This window comes from Lepisosteus oculatus, chromosome 1, assembly GCF_040954835.1.
Source record: "Lepisosteus oculatus isolate fLepOcu1 chromosome 1, fLepOcu1.hap2, whole genome shotgun sequence".
Classification (NCBI taxonomy): Eukaryota; Metazoa; Chordata; class Actinopteri; order Semionotiformes; family Lepisosteidae; genus Lepisosteus; species Lepisosteus oculatus.
Genome location: NC_090696.1, coordinates 16,851,440 through 16,873,462, shown reverse-complemented (window position 1 = coordinate 16,873,462; position 22,023 = coordinate 16,851,440). Strand labels below are relative to the sequence as shown.

Sequence of the window (22,023 nt, the reverse complement as noted above, 5' to 3'; positions counted from 1 at the left end):
TTAGTACAACACATGCTTTGGACATAGGTTGTAAAATAAAAACACATGTGTCCACTTTGATGCCTTTCAAAAACTATCATGCGAACAGCATTAGACACCTGCAGTACGGTAGGCCTTCCCACTGAAAACCCCATCAGAAAGCCACTGCTGACCGCCACACACCTGTACAATAAACCTTTCGAAGATTTCAGAAAAAACTCCAGGACATTTAGAACTGTGTTCCGCACAGAGCCAGAATAGAGACAAGAACTATTAAAGAGCTGTACAGGACCAGGGCATGGCAGGGTGTGTTTATGCTGATGAATGGGTCAGCGAGTTCAAGCAAGGCAGCATGAATATGACAGCACAGTGTCCCTGGCTTAGTTACACTGCTGCACAGTAAGAGTGGGAAAAACACTGAATCACCAGCGGACTCACAAAGCTGCCACCTCACACACTGGTCCCACTCACAGCTGTAAACTGATCCCTGAACGCCACTCCCGGCAGAAACAAAAAAACAACAAAGGTGACTTCTTTCCAGGTGACCTCAAATCAGAGCTCCAGGAAGGGGCTCCAGCGATTACAGGGCTCCCGTTCCGTGAACTTACAAGGGAAACTACCCCCTCCGTTGGAGCTCTCCCGCACAACACAAAAGCGGGCGTGCTTCTGTGCTCCAATCCCGCACGTCCATTTGAGCCCGGCCTCGGGCGTTTATCTCGGCCAGAAAGAAGGGCAACACTCTGCCCACGTTGGAAACCGGCTCTTTTTCTTTTCCGCTGTTGTGAATTAAGCGTTTTCATTCGATGATTTCCATATTGAAACATTTGCATCGGTGACTCAGCGGAAGGCTCATTTCCTTCACAACAGCAGATTCTGTGGTCCTGCTGGGGCAAAGATGATTTTGCTGTGAGAAGCCGTCGCCGAGGTCAAATTGAAGTTCACGCCTTTGGCTCCCCAAGGGAACAAGGGTTACCACCTGGCAGGGCTGGGGAAATCGTTCAGTTCAAGCAGACTGTGCACACATCACTGCTCCTTCAGGCAAGCACATCGTTGTTTTGGATCCTTCATAAAGGAGCAGCAAGAGTCTTCAGCCAGTGATCTTCAAGTTGGCCTAAATCATCCGAGTGGCGATTTCCCCACAGAGCAAATAAGGGACGGGAAGACCTTTTTAACGTCTGCCACATCGATGGGGTAGGAATGCGATTGGCAGCTCTTCTACGAAACTACATTTGTGAAAAAAACAGGAATCACAGGGTTTCCAGGGCTGGATCACAGACCCCCCAAAACATCCAATACCACTGAAAGTAACCAGGCGTCACCCTGAATCGGGTACAAGTGCATGTTAGTAACATACTCAGAAAGCTAGTGACTGAATTTCCTGTATCACAGGAAAGATAGGATGACAAAACAGGTCTGGCACACTCTGAAAGCGTGCCAGACACACGGCCCGGTGTCAGAGAAGTTCTCATGCAGGTAGAGAGCTGGATAGTCAGACAGAGGAATCCTGACGTCAGGACAGCTTTCGCTGGCTCTGCAGGAGCCTCCTCTCGTCTTAACAGCGAATAAGGCGGGAAGGACGCACTGGTAGAGCTGTAACCGGTTTTTAACCATCAAACATGAGACGCCGAAGTAGAACCTCCTGTCTTACCTGTAATTGTCGGTCATTCAATATCAGGATTTCAGTGCAATTCTGAAGTGATCGGACCCCTAGGTAAGAATGCACTATGATCGACTGGAACAGGTAAAGGTTTATTCCATGCTGAAAGGGAAAGAAAAGAGACACAACATTTCGGCTGTGGAGCCTTCTTCAGATGTTGACAGCCAAAATGTTGTGTCTCTTCTCTTTTCCTTTCAGCATGGCATAAACCTTACCTGTTCCTTTGCAGCCTACCCATGCTGACACCACTACCTACTCTAACCTCCATGATCTACTGAGGGAGAAAATAAGCAAATCAAACAAATGGTTCTGTGCAATAGCGGCACAAATATGGAAAATGTATACCAAAAGCACAGCGTATATTAAACGTGGCCGAAATCCTGAAGCAGGAAACTAAGAGACAAATATTTTCTCAACACATTGCTGTCACTATGACAAACAGACAAAAGTAAAAGGAAGAGTGGAGCGTGTCTAAGGCATGTATCAGTCATGCTGCAGTGTCCCGGTCTGAAACTGGCCTCCTGTGCCCTCCCTGAACCACATCTCCGGCCACACAGGGCGTGGAGGACCACAGGAATGTCCACTCCTGAAGAACTGTGACAACACTTTTCCCAACAGCAAGATCTGTCTTTTGTCAAATTCCTTATTAAGTGCTTTACTGGCGTGGCTGATGAATTACAGTGTTGCCAATAAAAATAAGCAAAACATTTACAACAATAACATTATTATTGTTATTGTTATTATTATTATTAGTATTATTGAGGGTTATCGTGTGTGAGTGTGTAGGATTGTGTGTGTGAGTGTGCAGTGGAGTGAGGGTTATCGTGTGTGAGTGTGTAGGATTGTGTGTGTGAGTGTGCAGTGGAGTGAGGGTATCGTGTGTGAGTGTGTAGGATTGTGTGTGTGAGTGTGCAGTGGAGTGAGGGTATTGTGTGTGAGTGTGTAGGATTGTGTGTGCAGTGGAGTGAGGGTATCGTGTGTGTGTTTAGGATTGTGTGCAGTGGAGTGAGGGTATCGTGTGTGTGTTTAGGATTGTGTGCAGTGGAGTGAGGGTATCGTGTGTGTGTAGGATTGTGTGCACAGTGAAGTGAGAGTATTGTGTGTGTGCGTGCGCAGTGGAGTGAAAGTATTGTGTGTGTGCGTGCGCAGTGGAGTGAAAGTATTGTGTGTGTTTTGGATTGTGTGTGTGCGCACAGTGGAGTGAGAGTATTGTGTGTGTGTGCGCGCGCAGTGGAGTGAAGGTATTGTGTGTGTGTAGGATTGTGTGTGTGTGCAGTGGAGCGAGGGGATTGTGAATGGATCATGTGTGAGAACATGTATTGTAAGTACAGCCCCCTTACTTCTACAATCAATCCCTTTTAGAAAACGAGCAGCCAGCTGTGTCCTTCCTCTAAGCTAACAAGCAAAAACAATCAACAACTTTTCCCCTCATTTCTCCTGGCTTTGTAGCGCTGGAGGAGCCGCGGATGGGAACGTGCTTGTTTGTGTGCGAGGATGTGGCACTTTGAGACCCGGGGTTTTAATGAAATGCAAATGTCATTCATCTCGCCTGGCTCGCCTGCGGCGCTGGCCTCTCGCCAAGCTGCACACAGCTGAGGAGGAGGAAGAAGAGTCAGGAGGAATACAAAAGAAAGAAAAACAGCGTGTTTTTTTTACGTGGCAGAGCCTGTCCAGTCAGAATAAGAATCATTCCCCCTCCTTTCACCGAGGCTAAATTTAGCCCGAGAAAGAGTGAGATTTAGAGTGAGGATAAGAGAGCAGAGGGGAATGTCAGTTACTGCCTAGGAGCCCAGTCAGGTGTGAACTGTTAAAGAGAGAGTCTGTTTCGCGCTTGGAAGCTCGCGTTTCAACAGATCATGCTTAAAACCCTGATGTCTGAACAGCGGACTGATATTGTGAATGACATTTATACAATGGAGAGGACAGCATTTTCTCTTAATTCAGAGCCAGAAAGGTTTAGCAAATACCGGTCAAACCGGAAAAAAATATGTCCCCATTAAGACATCACTTCGAGAAGTAAAATGATGTATATTTTCAGGCTCTTTAGTTGTTGTTTTTCTGTTAACTAATGTAGGCTTGAATAATTCTATTTCTGTAACTAGCCCCCATCTATGTGAAATAGTTAAAAAAGTGCAATTGTCAACTAAAAGAAAAGGTGGAAGAAGATAATGAGCTAAAGATTGCATGCATAATTAACATGTAAGCCATTTCTTCAATAAATAAGTTTTTAAAAAAACACTAACATGTAACTGAGAGGCTCCCCATATATATATTGTATGCACACCAGGTGACTCAAATAATGCTCATGGGGGTCAGAAATCAAACCAGATACAAAATATTCTATTTTAGAGGGAAATAACATCAGATGGCAAATACGCAGAGGTCTTGTTCAATAAAGTCAGCGTTTCCACATGAGAGTAAGATGCGACATCACAAAATGCACAGAGGTCACTGTAAAGGCGACAACCTGTGTTTTGCAATTCTGAGCCTCTCAAAAGTTAATGGGTGCAGTGCTGCTGGATTATTAGTTAAGCGCTTGTCTGTTAATGGTAATAACTGTACACGGTATTGTTCAGTTCAGGGTCAGCAGCACAGGGCTCATCTCTTTCTTAATCTTGAAAAGGAACCCCCCCAGCAGCCTTCGCAGTGCCACAGGAAGCCCTGGGGCAGACACGCATTTCACCATAGCTCCAAGCACACATGCTTCTCACCCCCCAAGACTCATTAGTTAATAAGAGCCGAGTGGCAAACAGTAATAAGGCACAAATTCAGCTGGCATGCTCCTGGGTCCCTCTCATCACAGGATAGCGAGAACACGGTCTTCAGTTCAGGCCACCTTCTTACAAAATGACATTGCTACCCTGACAGTAAATTTGTTGTTTAAGCTGAATGTCTTGCACATAAGAGAAAAGGAACTGAATATTTTAGTCCTGAAAGAAATAAAAGAACATGAGAAAACCTAATCTAAGCACTTGAAATGTCATGAAATATTTTAGACAAAGGCAACCCAATGGACTACTTTGCACTAAGGAACCAAAGACACGAGATCAGTAGGAGAAATTATAAAGGAGTATTTGCTGGACCAGAAAAAGGAAGCACTTCTTTACATAGAGAGTAGTGGGAGCCTGGTACAAATTACCCTGCCACATTGTTAAAGACAATTTCCTAGGATCCTCAATGATCCTTAGTTTTTCCCTGACAGAGTTTTGCTGATTTGATGTGGTCAAATCCCCCAGAAATTCAGAGTCACACCCATGCTCTGAGAGGGACTGAATTGATGTTCCTCTGCCTCGACTTCTTATCGGCCAGGATACACCAGGAGCAGCCCATTTCCAGAGAACGCTTCAGAGGAAAGATCTGACTAAACATAATATTAATCCAGAACAGGTGAATGATAGTCAGCTTCAAAATATTTAAGACACCATCCACAGCTAAACTTAAGCTGTTGAAGTGGACTCGGTAAGCCAAGAGTTTCAAGGAAGCATGCATGTCTCATACCCGGAAATCAACTTTAAACTTCACGATTTCAGTAAGAACACGAGAAACACAAATATTTAGAAATGAGAGGACAGAATTTGGTTTGTCTGGTTTCATCCAAGATTCTCACAAGGCCATTTCTTACATGATCCCAGGGAATCTGCTTCAGCAACAGCCTGACATGAGCATGTTAAGGACTCATACATCGACCTCATGACCGATGAACAATAAGGAACTTCACACTTGCAGGATCGAGCCGCTCGTCAAGGCTGTGTGCTGGCGATTTGCGTGCGGGGCAGACAGGAATGCCACAAATGTGATTCACTTTCTTTTAACAGACAGAACAGGAAGAGGCTACACAGGTGGCACATTCCTCTGAGCACTGTGAAAAACAAGCACCCAGATACCCCCCACCCCTGCCACGCTCGGCTGTGTGAAGAAAGCAGGATCGGGGCCTGAGAGGCAACTGTGTGGAGCTGGCGATGATGTTATCCGAGGCTCATTCCTGATCCCACCAGTTAGAGAGGCTGTGCAGATTCAGTAGATCCTTCTGCAGAGAGGTCTTGCTGCTCTGTACTCTGGCATAGAGAGAACGCAATGCGATGCCCTTTTCTCCTGCCCTCTGCCAGGTGCCCACTGGCTCAATCTGAATTCTACTTCCAGGCCGAGGTGTACTTGAAGGAGATGCCTTGGTGAAAAGATTTCTAATCGCGCATCAGCCCTTAGGACAAAAATAAAAAGTGTTTAACGCTGCACAAAAACAGGTTTGAATACTAACTACAACGAGGATGCAATGTTGGAAATGTTCACGGTGCCGATTCCCAGGTTAAGGTTAGGGCAGGTTCTCACAATATTAGCATAAAAACTTTGCTGTTGCAGGTTTGATCTTTAATTACATGGGAGTTGTTCTGAAACAGCAAGACTACAGTGATTCCACAGCATGCAAACGTTTTATTCACTGGAGCCTGCTGCCCTGGGGTATTCACTTAAATAGGAATGACTGCTATTGGATAAAAGCAGCTACACTGCTACAAATTCCTGTGGATTCCGGGAATACAATCCTTATAGAGGCCAGCATCTTTCCAGCAGGACCCCTTCAGAAATTCCCTGGAGAAGATCCATCACGGGATTCATTTCTCAGGACTAATAACGGGATCCCCATGGCCATCTCCCTACGAGGTCCTGACTTTCTGTGGTCATTAAAAATCCCAGGGCATTTCTCGTAAAGAGTAGGGGTGTAACCCTGGTGTCCTGGCCAAACTTCCCATTGGCCCTTACCAATCATGGCCTCCTAATAATCCCCGTCTATGAATTGGCCACATCACTCTGCTCTCCTCCCCACTGATAGCTGGTGTGTGGTGAGCGTTCTGGCGCACTATGGCTGCCGTTGCATCATCCAGGTGGGGCTGCACATTGGTGGTGGTGGAGGGGAGTCCCCATTACCTGTAAAGCTCTTTGAGTGGAGTGTCCAGAAAAGCACTATATAAGTGTAAGCAATTATTAATAATTATTATTATTATTACTGTATCCCTAAAGGAATCTGCTCCATTTTGTAAAACCACAGCACATCCCGGAAGAAAAAGATAACAATATCAATGGCAATAACAGTAACACAGTTGTAATCGCATTAATACACACTGAGCTGCAGGATGATGCCTGCAGCCCTAAAACCAGAACAGATCCCCAACACAAACAGTGTTTACTGGAGGCCTTTTCTGGCAGGGCAACACTCTATAATTTCCTTTGTGTAATTACCGCTCTGTGGATTTCTCCGTGGTTGGGCTAAGAAAAGAAAAACAGCTGCCCATTATAGGGAAACCAGAATTGCAAGTCTTAGTAGAATCCCTTGATTACAGTTGGCTTCTGTAAAATTGCCCCACAGACTGGCAAGGAGCTCACAGCACATGAACACCACGAAGAGCCTCTCATCTGCCCGGCTTAGAAAGAGTAGCGTTCGGCATGTGGCTACTCTGCTGCAAGTAGCAGGCGTGCACATGGGTATTCACAGCCCAGCGAAAGCAGTTTGTCAACAGATCATTCCCTCGGACGGTCTTGGAAACAGGGGGAACACAGGGAATACAGAAATACAGGAGACAAAAGAGCTGCCTTTTTAAAACCCGGCAGGCACAGAAAGAGAAGACAGCTGACCCACATCGCAAAAAAAAAATCACCACCGCCATAATTAAGGAAATGGTGCTCCTAATTGCAATATGGTTTTGAGCTATTTCTGGCCTTGTTTTGACTCCAGTTTGCACTTTTCAAAGATGGTTTTGTAACAGACGCATTTATGACAGATAATTCTCCCAGACTTCATGGAATTTCCCTTCACGGTATCTCTCAGAAGCCTTAAAGACCTCTACCTATATATAGCAGAACTTTTTTTTCCAAAACATTAAAGTGATTCACGGCAGGGCTCTCCAGTTTTTGTTTAGGGTTTTATTGCTGCTAAGCACACACTTCCAGGCACTTTAAATAACAGACCTAAGGATGTCCATTTACAAGTCCAACTGTAAACAGCCTATACAATGCTGAGTTTGTTAGTTCCTCTACAGCTTTTCTCCTCTGCAGAAATGTCTTCTAGTGCCACTGAAGTTTACACGTCTGTTTTACTGGAGCGCCACTGGCTTGAGAGATGAACGAGTAGGGACGAAAGCAAATCAACTCCAGTATTCATCCATCACGAAACATCAGCAAGTGCCCCTGCGGCGTGTCTGGGGTGCAGAGATCTGGAGGGCCGATCGTGTTGCTTCGGGATTTTCGTGCAGCAAAATGGGGACTGGGAAGCCAGTCAGGGACTGGTTCACTCATGACGGAACAGAGTAAGAACCGTGCATCGTCCAGCCACCACAAACAAATTTCCAAAGCGCTGTAACACGGAAATTGATTCACCAATTCTGCATAATCAGTACCTCTTTGCTAGAGAGGAATCCTGCTCGGAACAGCTACTGCCACGTTCAGTGTTAATGTGTGCAGTACTGGCTGTAGATAAAATCAATCCATTTTACCACTCACTGTCCATACCTTCTGCATCAAGTACAGGCTTTCTTTTGTGACCTTCTGAACCAATATGCAATCAAGTTCTCAATGGAACATTTTCAATGGAAAAACATTCTTGGCCTTAACCAGAAACCCATGAACGAATGCAATTATCCCCATCAGCTAAACCCCCGCAGTGACTGCTGGCTGTTTATGAAATCCGCAGGTGTGTTTGTTATCCAAAGATGGTGCTGAAATCTTTCCATAGTGAGAAAAGATTGATGAGTGCTTGCAATGTGCTTGGAAGAATGCCTGTCTGACGACCAAGATCATTGTGACATTATTCATGTCTAAAATCTGCCTCAGCTATGCCTGTAATGTTGGTTTAAAATACCTAAGAAAGTTTTCAGAAATAAATCTTGTTCCTGGACACCAAGTATGCGCTCAGTTTAGAACACTATGTGCCCTCCTCTTGACTTGTTGAGAAACCAGTTCTGTAGCACAGAAATTGAGAAGGGCACACACGATTTCATTCACAGTCGACAGTGTAGTGAAAGGAGATACACTGTAAAGTGAGCAATTTCAGGAAAAAAAAATGTCCACATCCCCAGGCCAAAAATCATCTCATACACACATTTAAGCTCACTGAAAACACTCCTCTTCCCCATGGAAAATGACAGAAAGCAATAACTTGACACCCCTGAGAAATCAGCCCCAGAACACTGCGCGATTCCTAAAATATTTCTAACACCCAGGGGAACGCTGATATTTTTACTGTAGCACAGAGCAGCAGGTGACACTTTCACCCGAATAAAACTGAAATCCAAAACTCACAAACTTTCCACATTCTCAACAAGCCAGGTTATTGCTCCATCCATCTAAACAGCTCCATTTGTATCCGTCTAGGGCAGTGCTATTCCTGGCCCGTCCTGAGGCCTAAGGGCTCTGTCAAAGAAAAGAACAGCACACTGTTTACTGCACATCCCCACACACTGCCAGACTCTGGGTGAACAAGGGCTCAGCACAAGGAACACTACACAACACAGCACATGACACCGCATTACAAATACTTTTTATATGACGGACAGAACAAGACTTAACTGCTTCTTAAACCTGACCCTGTCCTTGAGCATTAAGCACCTCTCTTCTTAAGTGTAAATCCCTTGTCAGTAACGACAATGGATTAATTAAAACAAGCATCAAGCTCATTAATATTGAGATGCATTAAATTACATCGTAAACATTTTCAAGTCCTTGATTAACCCCACATGCAAAGAATAATTCCAAAATGAATCACCTCAAGAATCTGGTTTTAAATCCTGGAGGGCTCTTCATAATATAGAAGTGAATCAGACCGATGAGTGTGACACCAAACAAATTAAGGGTGCATTTCAGCTGAGACAGATACCAGGCACAATCTGAAACAGCAGGATGGTCACATGGGATCTTATTCAGTGGGACTGAATCTCAGCCTTGAACAAAGTCACCCGGGCTTGGAGGTTGTGCCTTGAGAGGCACAAAAGAGGAAACGCACACTTAAGTGACTGAGACTCCCGGAGTCCAGGGGAATTCAGCCTGGCCACAGCGCCCATTTCAGATTTTAACCCTGAAAATGACAACAGCACTGCCACCTTGCAATCTGATCTAACCAGAGCTCAAAAGCTAAGCTGGACCGGTCCTGCTCAGCAGCGAAGACGAAACCGGTTGCTGTTCTGAAGGGTGTGGGTGGACCACCTGGTGGTGCTCTTTCCTCTGCACATGATTTCCAAACCAGTGCCCACAAAAGGGCAAAATGGGACACTGTGGTACATGCTATCCTAACACTGAAGATCTCATAGCATATTTCAAAAGAAAAGGGGTATTAACCCATGTGTTTTAACTAAATTGCACCCTGGGCACCCACAAATTGGTATTGGTACCGTATAAAAAAGTGCAAAAATATGTATATCAAAATCACTGAAAAAACCTCCTGGAAATGTATATTCTTAAATACCAAATCTTCTTTGACATGTTTTTAATCAGCTGAAAAGGGTATTAAAATGGTATTTAAATAATCGTGCCTTTCAAGGCATAGTAGGGTTAGGGTTACAAGAACCATTAAATTTGACTGCAGCTGTGCTTATAGTTGCACTTTAAACGATCAAATTAAACATTTTTACACAGTAGAACAGGTTATCTTACAACTTTGGATATGTCTCAGTTTTGGAATACCATTACTATGCAGTGCGATATACAATATGAGCAGCAAAAAGTCTCTGAAAAAAAGTTGAAGATGGGGGCAAATTAGAACTCATCCTAAAGCTCACTTGAGCCCCAAAGACAAAAAGCTAATTAAAATGCAATGAATTAAATCTGCCCTGGAACCCAAACCATAAAATCAGAAATGAAACATCTGCTCCACCCAAGTGCAGGGAGGCAGAAAGCAAACCTTGCAAAGCTACCAAACGTGCACACACCTTCACCGGAACCGGTGTTGGGGTTCAAACGTGGTGCCAAAACTCTGTAAACTGAGACGAGGTCATGTATCTGAGCGAGCGGTCTGCTGTGCAGGGCATCGGACACCCAGACTGCAGCATGAAAATCCCAAAAGTCAGTCGGGCCCTAAAAATAACAATCCCACCATGCACTGGTGGCGCCGATCGGGGTTCTGATGGTGGCCGCTCGAGGGGCGAATGATTAATTTCCTTTTTTAAAGGAATAAGAATCAGCTTCCTTGAAGACATGAAGGAATCCCTGTATCTTGTCAAGCTACGCCTAACCGCACTGGAAGTCTCCCTTTTCACTCCTTGACTGCCGCCCCTCTGTCTCACCCTTGGCAATCTTCCCCTCGGCGCTACCATGATGACGCCCTGATGCTTTTGCTACACTGGAAATCGAATGAACTTCTTTGCACTTCAAGCTCAGTTCAGTGAGAAAGTTGCCAGGCTTTAAACACAGGTGAGGAGATACATTCCTCTTGCCAGAGCTTTCCGTTAACCCCTCTTTAATAACAGAGGACCTGCTCGGAGCAGGATTTTTAAAAAACATTTTTATTCTAGTTGGTATAAATCTGCAGATGCAGGTGGAGTTTTAAACTGCAAAAAAACACACACCCCGCATATCCCAGATAGTGCTCATGTCATTTTGGCGTGAAGCGCGGCTGCATCAAAGTTTGCATTACCGCCTGGGGGCTGGGCAGGTACTTGGGAAAATGTTCTGTTCCTGTGTCTCTCCTGGTTTTGTCCTCTGAAGGAGATAGCAGATTCCAGGCACTAAGTCATGGTGACATGGGAGCTTACAAACGCCAAGCAGGGATCCCATTCTCCTCAGAGGACCAACTGGCTCGGCTGTGTCCATGTATAATTTCAGGGCCATCCCAGACAGCTACTAACACGCACGGCTTATTTTCAAACGTTTGCTCTTACAACATTTCATGATGGTGGCTATTGTGTTTCAGTTTACTTCAGTGTGAACAACAATCCTCAGCTCATTTGCCCTGAAGGGAAGGTGTCACAGCTGTATCTGTCTCAGATAACCAGGGCACAGCAGAGTTATTTATACCAGAACGATTTGCTGTGTATACCTCAGCTTTATTGAACTGTGGTCAAAACGAAGATGGGCCTGTCTTCCATTAAAGCTATTAAACAGCTCTCCTCAACAGCATGGCCTAAGGGGTGTGTTAGTTCACGGAGCTTGAATAAACACTGCGATGTGCAGAAGCTCACAGAAAAGGAATTTGGGGAATTTGTCAGGAATGATCGGACAGTAGGATTTAATAAGCATCTCCACCTCAGGAGGAGAAAACATCCCCCCAAGCAAGACCAGAACGTCAACCTCCATGACGCACGACTTTGAACGTCTTGGGTCGCACCGAGAAAAGCTCACGCACATTAAAGAGAGTTACAAAATAATACATTGGACTTCTTTAGCTTCTACCATCCTTTCCAAATCACGGCCCCCAATCTGAACCTTCTCTTGATGACAGAAACCCGTGTCCATCTGCATCTCAGGTTTAGGGTTTTAATAGCACAAAGTATCCATAATCATAATCCGGAGGATCCTAGTGTCCTACTGAAACGCTACCCATTACCAGCAGTTTTGTGTTAATATGCAAAAGTGCAAAAGCACTTCAACCCCTCAAACGTGTGTAGGGAGAGGTTACCAGAGTATCAGTGATACTGTCAGGTTTTTTTCTGTAATGCTTCAATACTAGTTCTATGATCACAGAAAACCCTATAGATTGCCCAACAAACACACTCACCCACTGAAACATTATGTATTCAACTGTGATTTTTATTCAAGGTGATTACTAATAACACAACTGGGCGATACAGAGGGGAAGCACTGGGAACTATGAAAAAGTTACTTTGCGGTGCATAATAAGGAATAGGCAGGTCTGAGTGTGCAACACTTCACAAACATAATGCCACAGCGTACACATGGCAAACGAATGATATAACCCGAGACACAGAATGGGCAATTAGTGCACTCTGCATGATTCCTATCCCATACGTGGTCCATTCGAAAGTCTACAGGGCTGTTCTGTGAAACACCTGTGTGCCTGATATTGCCTGAACAGACACAGTAAGGCCAGTAAGGTGCTACAAATAAAGATTAACCCACATCGAACACAAAACATTGCTTCAAAACATTCAGGAACAATTACAGCCTCTGGTATGGCTGCAGGCTGCACTGATCTCCTAAAGGGAAGTTCTCTTGGGGGAAAAACGTGACCTTGTTAAAGCGGGGGTGTCTTGGACTGAAGGGGAAGCCCGAGACTCTCCCGATCGGAGGGGCTGAATACAAAAACCCCGGAAGGAAACTGTGAAACAGGAGACCAAGTTCCCCTGGGAGGGGGGGGGGATAAGGAGAACAGCAGGGACCTGACAGGCTGAAGAGAAAAACAAATATTTCCACCTCTGAGCTGGACGCAGCATCTGTAACTTGTACACGTCCGAATCCCACAGTGCGGGCGAAGGCAGTAATGCAAGTCATACAATCGCTCCCGAGTTCCCTAGAACTGGCTGCTTCATGACAACACTTATCATGCCAGCGGGGCCGATAGTATCAGGATATCAGATTTGCTTCTGTGGAGGATCAGGGCAGAATACTTCAGTATTTTTAGCTCGGGCTAACTGATTACCATCGACAGAGAAGATATGTATGTTTATGGAAATCGCAAGGGGCTCAGGTGTCTATAAACCTGTTCCCCCCCCCAAAAAAAAATGGGAAGCTAGAGAGACTAAAGCCTTCCATAAAGGAAATCATGAAGATAAGCTCGTTTTATGTTCTTTTATATCAGCGCTCAACATCCTCCCTCGGTTCTGCCCGGATGGCCCCTGCAACCCAATACCAGGAACTCTGGCAACAAGCGATCCTCTTGTAATGGCTGTTTTACCTCTAAGGCTGCTAAAGCAACTGGTGCACAACAAATGATAATTAAACGAAATGGGCCTGAGGGGAAGATGGTGTAATTATGCAAACACACAGGTATTTCAGCACAGCACTCCGCGTGTTTCAGCTCTGAGCTAATAATAGCAACTTTATGCTTTATAAACTACTTTTTTTTCCTCCCAGGTGCTTTGGGAAGTTTACGAAAGGATGAATGCTCCCTGCAGTTGAAATTTAGTTTAACCCTTTCGGTGTAATTCAAAACCGTGCATTGCTGATCCTTTTCCCTGGGTTTGAAATGCCTTTCTTTATTGTTATTCCCAGCAAGGTGGTCTAGAACAGGGGTCTCCAGCAGGTTTTATAAGCAGCCTTAAATCATCCACTTCTACAGGCCTGGAACAATTTAACAATGATCAGTTAAACAGGTGATGGGTCTCACTTATGCAGAGATCATCTAGAGCAAAGCTATTCCCATCTTTCAGCCTTCAAGGACCAGTGCCTCCTTCACTGAAACACTACTTGCTTAACTGATCGATTGCTTAAACTGTAAATAACAGGCTATTCCAATCACAGGGTTGAGGTTGGGGCTCTGCGGGATCAGGCCTGGAGATCCCTGGTCAAGGAGCAAGGCTGCAGCAAACGTGTCTGCAGTGCAGGCATTTGATTGGAATGAGAAAATTAACAAAAAGGCTTAACGCCAACTCTTCATGAGTAAGGAACGGGTACTTTGTAAGAAAAAATGCTTTCTCTCTTAGTGTCAGGAAATCAAAAAATAAATTGCAAGTGATGTCTGTGACTAAGCATGTTAAGAACATACGGCCATTTACAAGTGAGAGGAGGCCGTTTGGCCCATCTGGCTAATTGAGTAGTTAGTAAACAATTGATCTCATCCAGCTGTTTTTTTTTTTCCAAGGAAGCCAGGGCGTAAGCTTCAGCAACATGCCTGGGTAGCTTGTCCCAGATGCTGGAAGTGCTCTGAACAAACAGCTACCAGTAGGGATTAGGCTGAAGAAGGAAATGTACACTGACACAAAAGCAGAGCACAGATCAGATCCTACAGATTTCGGGAAACCATTCCATCCCTTCTTGCTACAAATCCAAGATCAAATTCGATTTTGCCATAAGCACAACTCTTGTGCACAGACGTGGCACCAGCGAAGCATCTAAAACGAAGAATTTGACAGATTCGTCAAAGTGGATACAGAGTCCAGAACTCACTGATCCCAGAAAATTAAAACAGTAAAACAGCCTTCAGAACATCTGTGTTTTACTATCTGCATATCAGGAAAAACTGCCCACCCGGGGAATAAAGGACAAATGAATGAATCCACGACTGTGAATGGTTTAAAGCTGTGTTTAATCGGGAATTTCTTTACAGTTCTGATGGATATTTCCTAACCTGCAACAGGAAAGGATCATCATCTCCTTCTCAGGCATTCGCCACGCCTGGCAGCCATCGTTTCCACCACAGCGCCGAGCCACCGTCACTTCCGAGCGCTTACGGCTGCTCCACAGCCCCGCGGAACGTTTCCTCAACAAAGAGCAACCCGAGTTTCCAGAGCTCCTCAGAGTCCTTCTGACTGCTACAGGCACATTCCTTCCCAGCCTGTGCAGAGGTCTATTGGTGGGGATCGGTCCCGTCCGTGCTGGGGTTCGGACCACGTGTTCCACAGTCAGTTTACCATGACTTTCCTCCATCCTCGGCGCCCTCAGCTGGGCTGACACTTTCACATCGCTGCAGGACGAGAGGAGTGGGAGACTGCTGCTCTGCTGCTGGCTTTCATTTAGCACTCCTGCAGGTCTGAAGACCAAGCGGTGTTTATCTGCTTAGCCGTGTTTACCTCTGTCTTTGAGGCCTGCTGCAAAGGCAGAAATCCACCATCCACAGAAAATTTAAGAATAGTAACAAAAGAGAGGAGACCGGTCAGCCCACCTGGCCCAGTTTGACAGTAAGCAGTTATCTGCTTATCCAGATGTAGCTTCTTGGATCAGAATGAAGACAGCCGAATGAAGTTCCAGATTCGCTACAGCCTCTTCTTGCGAGAAAAGAAAGTTCAAGGCACTACCACCTCACCCTGAAATCACTCCTTTAGATTTTACAGCAATTACCAATGCAAACTAAATAACGGAGCAAGTCCCAGGAGAACTAAAAAACAGCAGTGGGAGGTTTAATCAGCAGTGCGCAACCTCTCGGTAATTAGTTCCTCCGCTGTTTAGATCATTAAGATAGACACCATTGTCTTGTTTCCTTCTTGGCAGGCCTGAGCGAGGCTTGTGATTTGAGGCCTAGCATCAGCAGTTCACAAGTGCTGCGCAGACATCCCACTCGAAATAGAATAAGAAGACAAAAACGAGGGGCTATAATTAGTCAGAACGCAGCTCTTATCTCAGTGCATGACTGCTGGTCAGTGATAAGTCACCCCCCCCACTAAAAGGAGGTCCTTGCGATTGCCATCAGCTATAATCACATCACAGTCACAGCCCCCGCCACCACAGCCAGCCCATAAATACAGGGGAGGACAAGTCACCACGGCAACGCCACTAGACAAAGGAAGCAAAGTCTATAAAAAACAGACACTTCCTGTTAGTGGAGTTAGTCACTGGATTCTTTCTTCTGCTGCTATATATGAACATTTTCTTTTCAGAGGTTAAAAAGTTCAATGGTATATTTTAGTTTAGAAAGGATATTACTGGATTTGTTGTTCTCTGCTCCCCCTTAGCTTCAACCCCCCCCCTCCTGCCTCAATAAAAACATGTCAAATTTTGAGTGTACTGTCCAACTTGTGGATTATTTTTAAACTAGCTCTTCGGAGACTATGATTATGAGAACTGCGGGACAGTCCCACTGCAGAGCAGCACGGCATGGAAGTCTGTGTTTTTTCAAGCGCAGCCCATTGAGAGCTCTTGCAACTATCACGAAACAGAAAAGTAATGAATATCAGAATGCTTCAACTCCCCATTTGTCGATGCAAATTCATTGTCATCTACGTTAACTACATCACACAAAACGTAGACAAAAACTTCGTCCAGCACCCACTGTGATTAAAGCTCATTATACCTGAAACGGATCAAGGTGCTATACAACAAGAGGTGAACCACTTCTCTGAGCTGGCTACTCTCGGGCAGGGCACAAGCAAAACAGCATCAGAGATGAAGGTGAAACGTACAGCCAGTAACATCCCAGAACACAGAGTCCCAGGGCCTCGTGCCAGACATGTGGTGTACCCTCATGGCTAGTTTTCTGCTCCAGCGATTCTCTTCTTTCCTCAATCAATCTACTGGTTTTGAAGCTGTTTAACATCAGGATACTGTACTCAAAAACAAAACAAAAAAAAATGAAACCAAGAGACTTGAGGCCTGGAGGGCTGATCCACTAAGCGAGACAAATTTAGGGCTAACCATGACTCGTGGTTTCAAGATTCAGTGAGATGTCTGAGAAATGTCAGGCCAGACCGCTGAAAAACCCATCTTGTTTTTGAGTGGGATTTGAACTTGAGGTCACCGAAGTGGAAATGGACCATCCTGCTCCACAAAGATGCCGGCCGCCAAACAAACAGGGGAAGGGAAACCAAGAACACCAAGGAGCACTGAACTGGAGCTGAAGTGGAGTTACCATACCGACACCGCGGGGAGTTTGACCAAATTAAATCCGAACCGGAGTAAACGAGGTCACTGTCTTCCCACGATCGGAGGAGGGTTGGAGTGCTCTCCAGTGACCAATCGTTTCCGACACTCGTCTCGCAAATGGACCATTTTAGACAATCGAGCTATCGATGAACTCCATTAAAACCTTCACTGAGCCTGATCTGTCAGCACTTTATGAGCGGATATTGATGCAGAAGCCACAAAGGGCAGAAATATTTTACATCTACCTATTTTCCGGCACAGACGAATGATGCTTCAGGGTTAAAAGAACAGCAAGAGGGGGTAAAATGACCAAACCACAGGCAAGAATAAAAAAAATAACCACATCAAAAATCACTTTTATGTTTCAGCTCAGCTTGACCACATTCCAGTGGACTATACAGGCTTCACTCTATAACGACGACCCTCTACCTGTCCAGACTCCACAGCTGTTCTGCAAACAGATGGACATTCTGCATTAATAGTTAATCCGTTTCATCTAAAAAAACACCTGAGAGCTCCTGGAAAGGTGTTTTGACTCTAGTCATCTGTATGGTCTTGGGATTAAACTGCGGTCAAATGCTGCCTTAAGTCAGCTCACCTACAGCTAGAAACTTAGAAGAAGAATGATCGTATTTCTTTGATAAGGCAGCGAGGCTTCTTTCTTAATCTATAAATCCGGAGCTTGCGCTACGCAAGGTGGTTTCATTGCTAACCACTGCAAGGTATGAGTGATCCCTTAGGTACAAAAACTCTTTCTGCACCACAAGCCAATGAAGAGGCCCCCAGTTCAATCCCCGCTGGAAATGACTGCCTTCCGCTCCCTCTCTGGCGTCGTCTTCACCAGAACCACCAGAGAGCCAAGGACTTTTCCCTGACTCCTTACCTGCTTGCACAGAAACCCACCTGGCAGCTCATTTACCAAGCCAGGGTACCCTTTACCCAGCTCTTTAACAATAAAGCCCATCCAGCAGAAAAGCAAGTCCCGTCTTGGATATTTAAGTATTTAAAGGCGCGGAGACCAAACATGGGCCTCTGTCTCCGTTGGTTGTTTTTGGTCTCTGAACGTGACGTTGCCACAAGCCCACACTGCGCTCGGGCGCACGCGCTGTTGCTACATCGGCCTTGTGCAAGACAGGATCTACGCTTTTAGCTGCTCATGCCGAGCGCTTCCCTCGCTCGCGCGGTCAGCTGCGGATCTGATGGCCGGGGCGAAGAGCAGAAGCCCAGCGGCGCGAGAGAGCAAGCCGCTGCGCTTGGGCAGGCGGGGGCGTCGGGAATGTGCACGGCGGCTGCGTTTCTCCCCGGGCGACGGATCCACCCCGGTACCCGTCTTCTTTCTGTGGGCCCGGGGCCCGGCGGGCCAGCCCAGCGCAGACACGCCAGGCCTCCTCGGAGCACGAAGACCGCCCCGCGGCCGGCGGGAGCCTCATGACGGCATGCCCTGCTCTGCTGCGGGCGAAGAGCGCGTGGAATGTGATTCAGTTTGGGGAAATGACAGACGTTTTGGGTTGTCCCGTCTCCAGACTTCTGCTTTCCACGGTAAAGCAAATTCCTGCACACCCTTGCAAAACACAGACATCAAACGGCAAAGTGCTCATCCCAGCCTCGGCCTGGAAAGTTGCTAGGGATTTCCTTCCCTGTTAATTACTTGAGTGCAATGCAGAAAATGCTTATCCAACATCTGAACCTTAATTGACAGTTAGTGGACATTATATTTTAAATTACGTCAAAAGGAATTTAGGGAGGAAAAATAACCAGGCGTTTTGCTCTGCGTATGGTCCTGCTGTATCAAGCTCAAGATAGGGCCCCAACTAAACTTGAACCTAAACTGTGATCAGACTGAGTTTATGCTTATTGGCTCCCTACAACACCACAACAGGGATGATTTCACAGTTTTTGTTGACGGTGTTGAAATTGAAGCCTTGAGCAAAGTTAGAAACCTCAGTGTTTGTTTTAACCCTTAAGTCATGAGAAAATTCGAAATTATGAAAGTACTTTACTTGCATCTGTGTAACATTGCCAGGTTAGCGTGCTTCCTGTTTCAGCAAGCCTGTTTCATCAGGATTAGACAACCGTAATGCCTTACTCACCGGGGTATATATGAAAGTACCAAACAGGCTTCAGTCTGTCCAGAATTCTGCAGCTCAGGCGCTGACTAAAACTGGCATCTCACCATTTCACACCTGTGCTCTGTCCTACACAGTGAAATTCAATGTGGATTTTAAGGTGCTCCAGCATATGTATAGCTCACTGAGAAGTCCAGGTCTAGGTTCACTGAAAGACTTACTGTGCTACATCACAATCTCAGTCTGAGATCTGCTGCAGACCAGGCTTTATAACTGTTGAGCTTATGGCCCACATCCATTACAAACTCTCCTAATGTGGACATCTTTACCACTTGCTTAAAGACATATCTTTACGCTACTCATTTGTATAGACTTCAACTACAATTCAGTTTTACACCTAAATGTATTTGCTGATTTTGGTGTAAGGGGGGTAAGTCCCCCCCTTAGCAGAACCAGAGGAAGGAGAGACTTAGCGCAATTCAATCGTCATCCTTCTTTCAGAAGATAAGAAATGTGAAAGCGATTTTTTATTCTCTTCACGTGTTGAATTAAAGCTTTTGAGATGCCCCTACCCAGCATTGTCAGGAGTCCGGGTATTCCAAGAGCAGACTGGCTGCACGCATGCAACGCGTGGCAGAAGATGCCCCCGCACCCTGCGGGGGGCAACGACTGCAGCGGAGACACCCCGGGGTCGCCCCAGGGCTGGAGGCCCGAAGCCGTGGGGTGGACGGAGACTTGAATGGAGGGAAATCCCCCCCCCCCCCCGAGACGCCTTCCGGGTCCGTGACGGGCTGCGCGCTGCACCGAGTCGGGTCGTGACCCTGCGGAGCCGGCCCTCTGTTCCCCCAGCAGCCGGGCGATAAATCAGCGCGGAGGGGGGGGGCGGTGGGGGTGACAGGCGGCCGGAAAGCGCCGCGGCCCGAACAGGACGGAGCGCGGCTGGGCCAGGGAGCAGGGCTCCGGAGGGACGTCTGGAATTTACAGCTGCCCGGGAGCAAGCCGCTTCCGAAGCAGCTGGAGAAGCCATCCGCGTGTTCGCGTGCGTGTGTCTACGGGAGTATATATAGCGCGTGCATATGAAGACATCCTTTCCCTGAGTGCCTGCACTTCCTCTGCCCCAGCCCCACATCCCCAAAAGCCCGTATCTGCCCGGGTCAGCCCTGTGCCATGAAGTCAAAAAGAAAAACACCCCTCCAAACACTCCTGTCACGGCCACTGCATACAGCCGGATCTAGGGGCCCGTCTGATCACCTTCTCTAGAGCAACAGTCCGCTTATTTCGTCTGGCGGAAAAGGGAGTGCTGTCCCGAATGTGAGGCTCAGAAAACCAGCCTGCTGAAGGTGAAGATCTAGCAGGAAACGCCACACGTCAACAAGACGATATCGCTGACCCGTGGTGAAAGGTACCGTGTGGTACTGAGGTGGAGGGGTATCAATACAATCAAGTGAGACAGCATGTTTATTTAAATTGAATTACTGGAATCACAGGATATTCAAAAATCAGGTCTGCTGGAACACAGAATTAGGCCGTTTTTCCTCAACTTGTGGAATGAGGAGCCTAAGGTACTGTTTAATTACAATCAAATTGTCAGCAAAGCATCGGAAACAGACGCACCTGGCACAAGACTGTAAAAACCTGGATTTCTGGAATTCTGCCTTGTTAATGGAGTCTTACTCCCCCTTGTTAAGCAGTGTTAAGGGGTTCAGAGGTTCTGACTGTGCTCTAGGGGTCACGGGGTAAGCTCCACACTTCCCAGCCCTCCACCCCCACCTCCCCTGCCTTGTTTACCCCCTGAGCCTTCTCCACTCATAGAATTAATTATTAACTCCCAAAAAAGAAAGGTATGAGGGGCTGGCCGATCCAGAAGGTAGAGTGCGCTCCCGTGGCCTGTAATCAGAGCCCGCGGTGCCCTGGAGGTGCTCTGACACACCTTGCCTGCGCAGAGCAGATTCCAGCGCCTCGCCGCACAGGGTCCCCACTTCAAACAAACACTGCCTGGCAGCGGGGGAGGGGGGCGAAACCTGGATTTTGCAGCGTGAAGGGTGGCTAACTGGGGTGCAGGGCCCATTGGAGACGCCCCCGAGCTGTTGGCACCCCTCCACTAGCTCTCAAAATGTAGAAGCCTTTCTCTCTTCACCTTCATGTCTGCTTTGATACTGTATAACTGCTCAGTGTAAACTCCCTGCCAGGCAAGTAAACTAAAAAAAAAACAGTCAAGATTAAAAAAAACAGTCAGCTTCTTCCGAATCAACAGCGAAACACGAAGTAGAGGACACAAGTGGAAACTACAGGGGAAGTGCGTTTAAAAAAGTCTTCAGCTTTGCGGGTGGCGGTAGGAGGTGGTGCTGCTTATGTGAAGCAGTTTAAACACGAACATAAAGGTTATAAACGAGAGGGGGCCACTCAGCCAGCCGGGGTTTACTCGATTGCCAGCAGCTAACTGATCGCATCCAATAGATCACTTGCTGCCATTTCCCGGGACAATAGGCCGTACAGGATAATGCAAAGCCCTGCCACTTCTATTTCCTTCAGGGAATGTATTTGACCCCCAGAACTATGTAGCCAGTGCATCTGGATGCAGAGGCAGGCCCAAACAGGTGCTGGGCTTGACTGCCACAATCCCTGCTCCTGTTCCCGCGCTAAGAGGGAAAACCACAGGGCAGCAGCTACTTAACCTCGGGTCAAAGGTCACCCGCACGAGCAGAAAACCGTGCTACTGCTACGAGCACAGGCTCACCCGCTCCACCCATAGACTACCAGACATGACCTGCCTACCCAGGCACAAATCACCCAGCCAGCGTCACGCTGCTATCATAAATCTACGGTCTCTTGAAAAATGCAGAAAATTTACCCCAAAGTCACTTGCCTGAT

At 46.5% G+C, this 22,023-nt stretch overlaps 1 protein-coding gene across 9 annotated transcripts in view; it reads right to left on the bottom strand.

The window, feature by feature from the left end:
* The window catches only part of hdac7a (histone deacetylase 7a), a 131,643-nt gene that overhangs the window by 37,641 nt on the left and 71,979 nt on the right, over window positions 1-22,023 (bottom strand). Inside the window, exon 3 of one of the 9 annotated variants that reach the window (XM_069182859.1) lies at window positions 8,924-9,034. The exons of the other annotated variants lie outside the window; for them this stretch is intronic. Within the exon in view, the coding sequence (XP_069038960.1) occupies window positions 8,924-8,936 (13 nt within the window). The 5' untranslated portion in view covers window positions 8,937-9,034. The remainder of the gene's footprint in view (window positions 1-8,923; window positions 9,035-22,023) is intronic. 9 annotated transcript variants of the gene reach the window in all.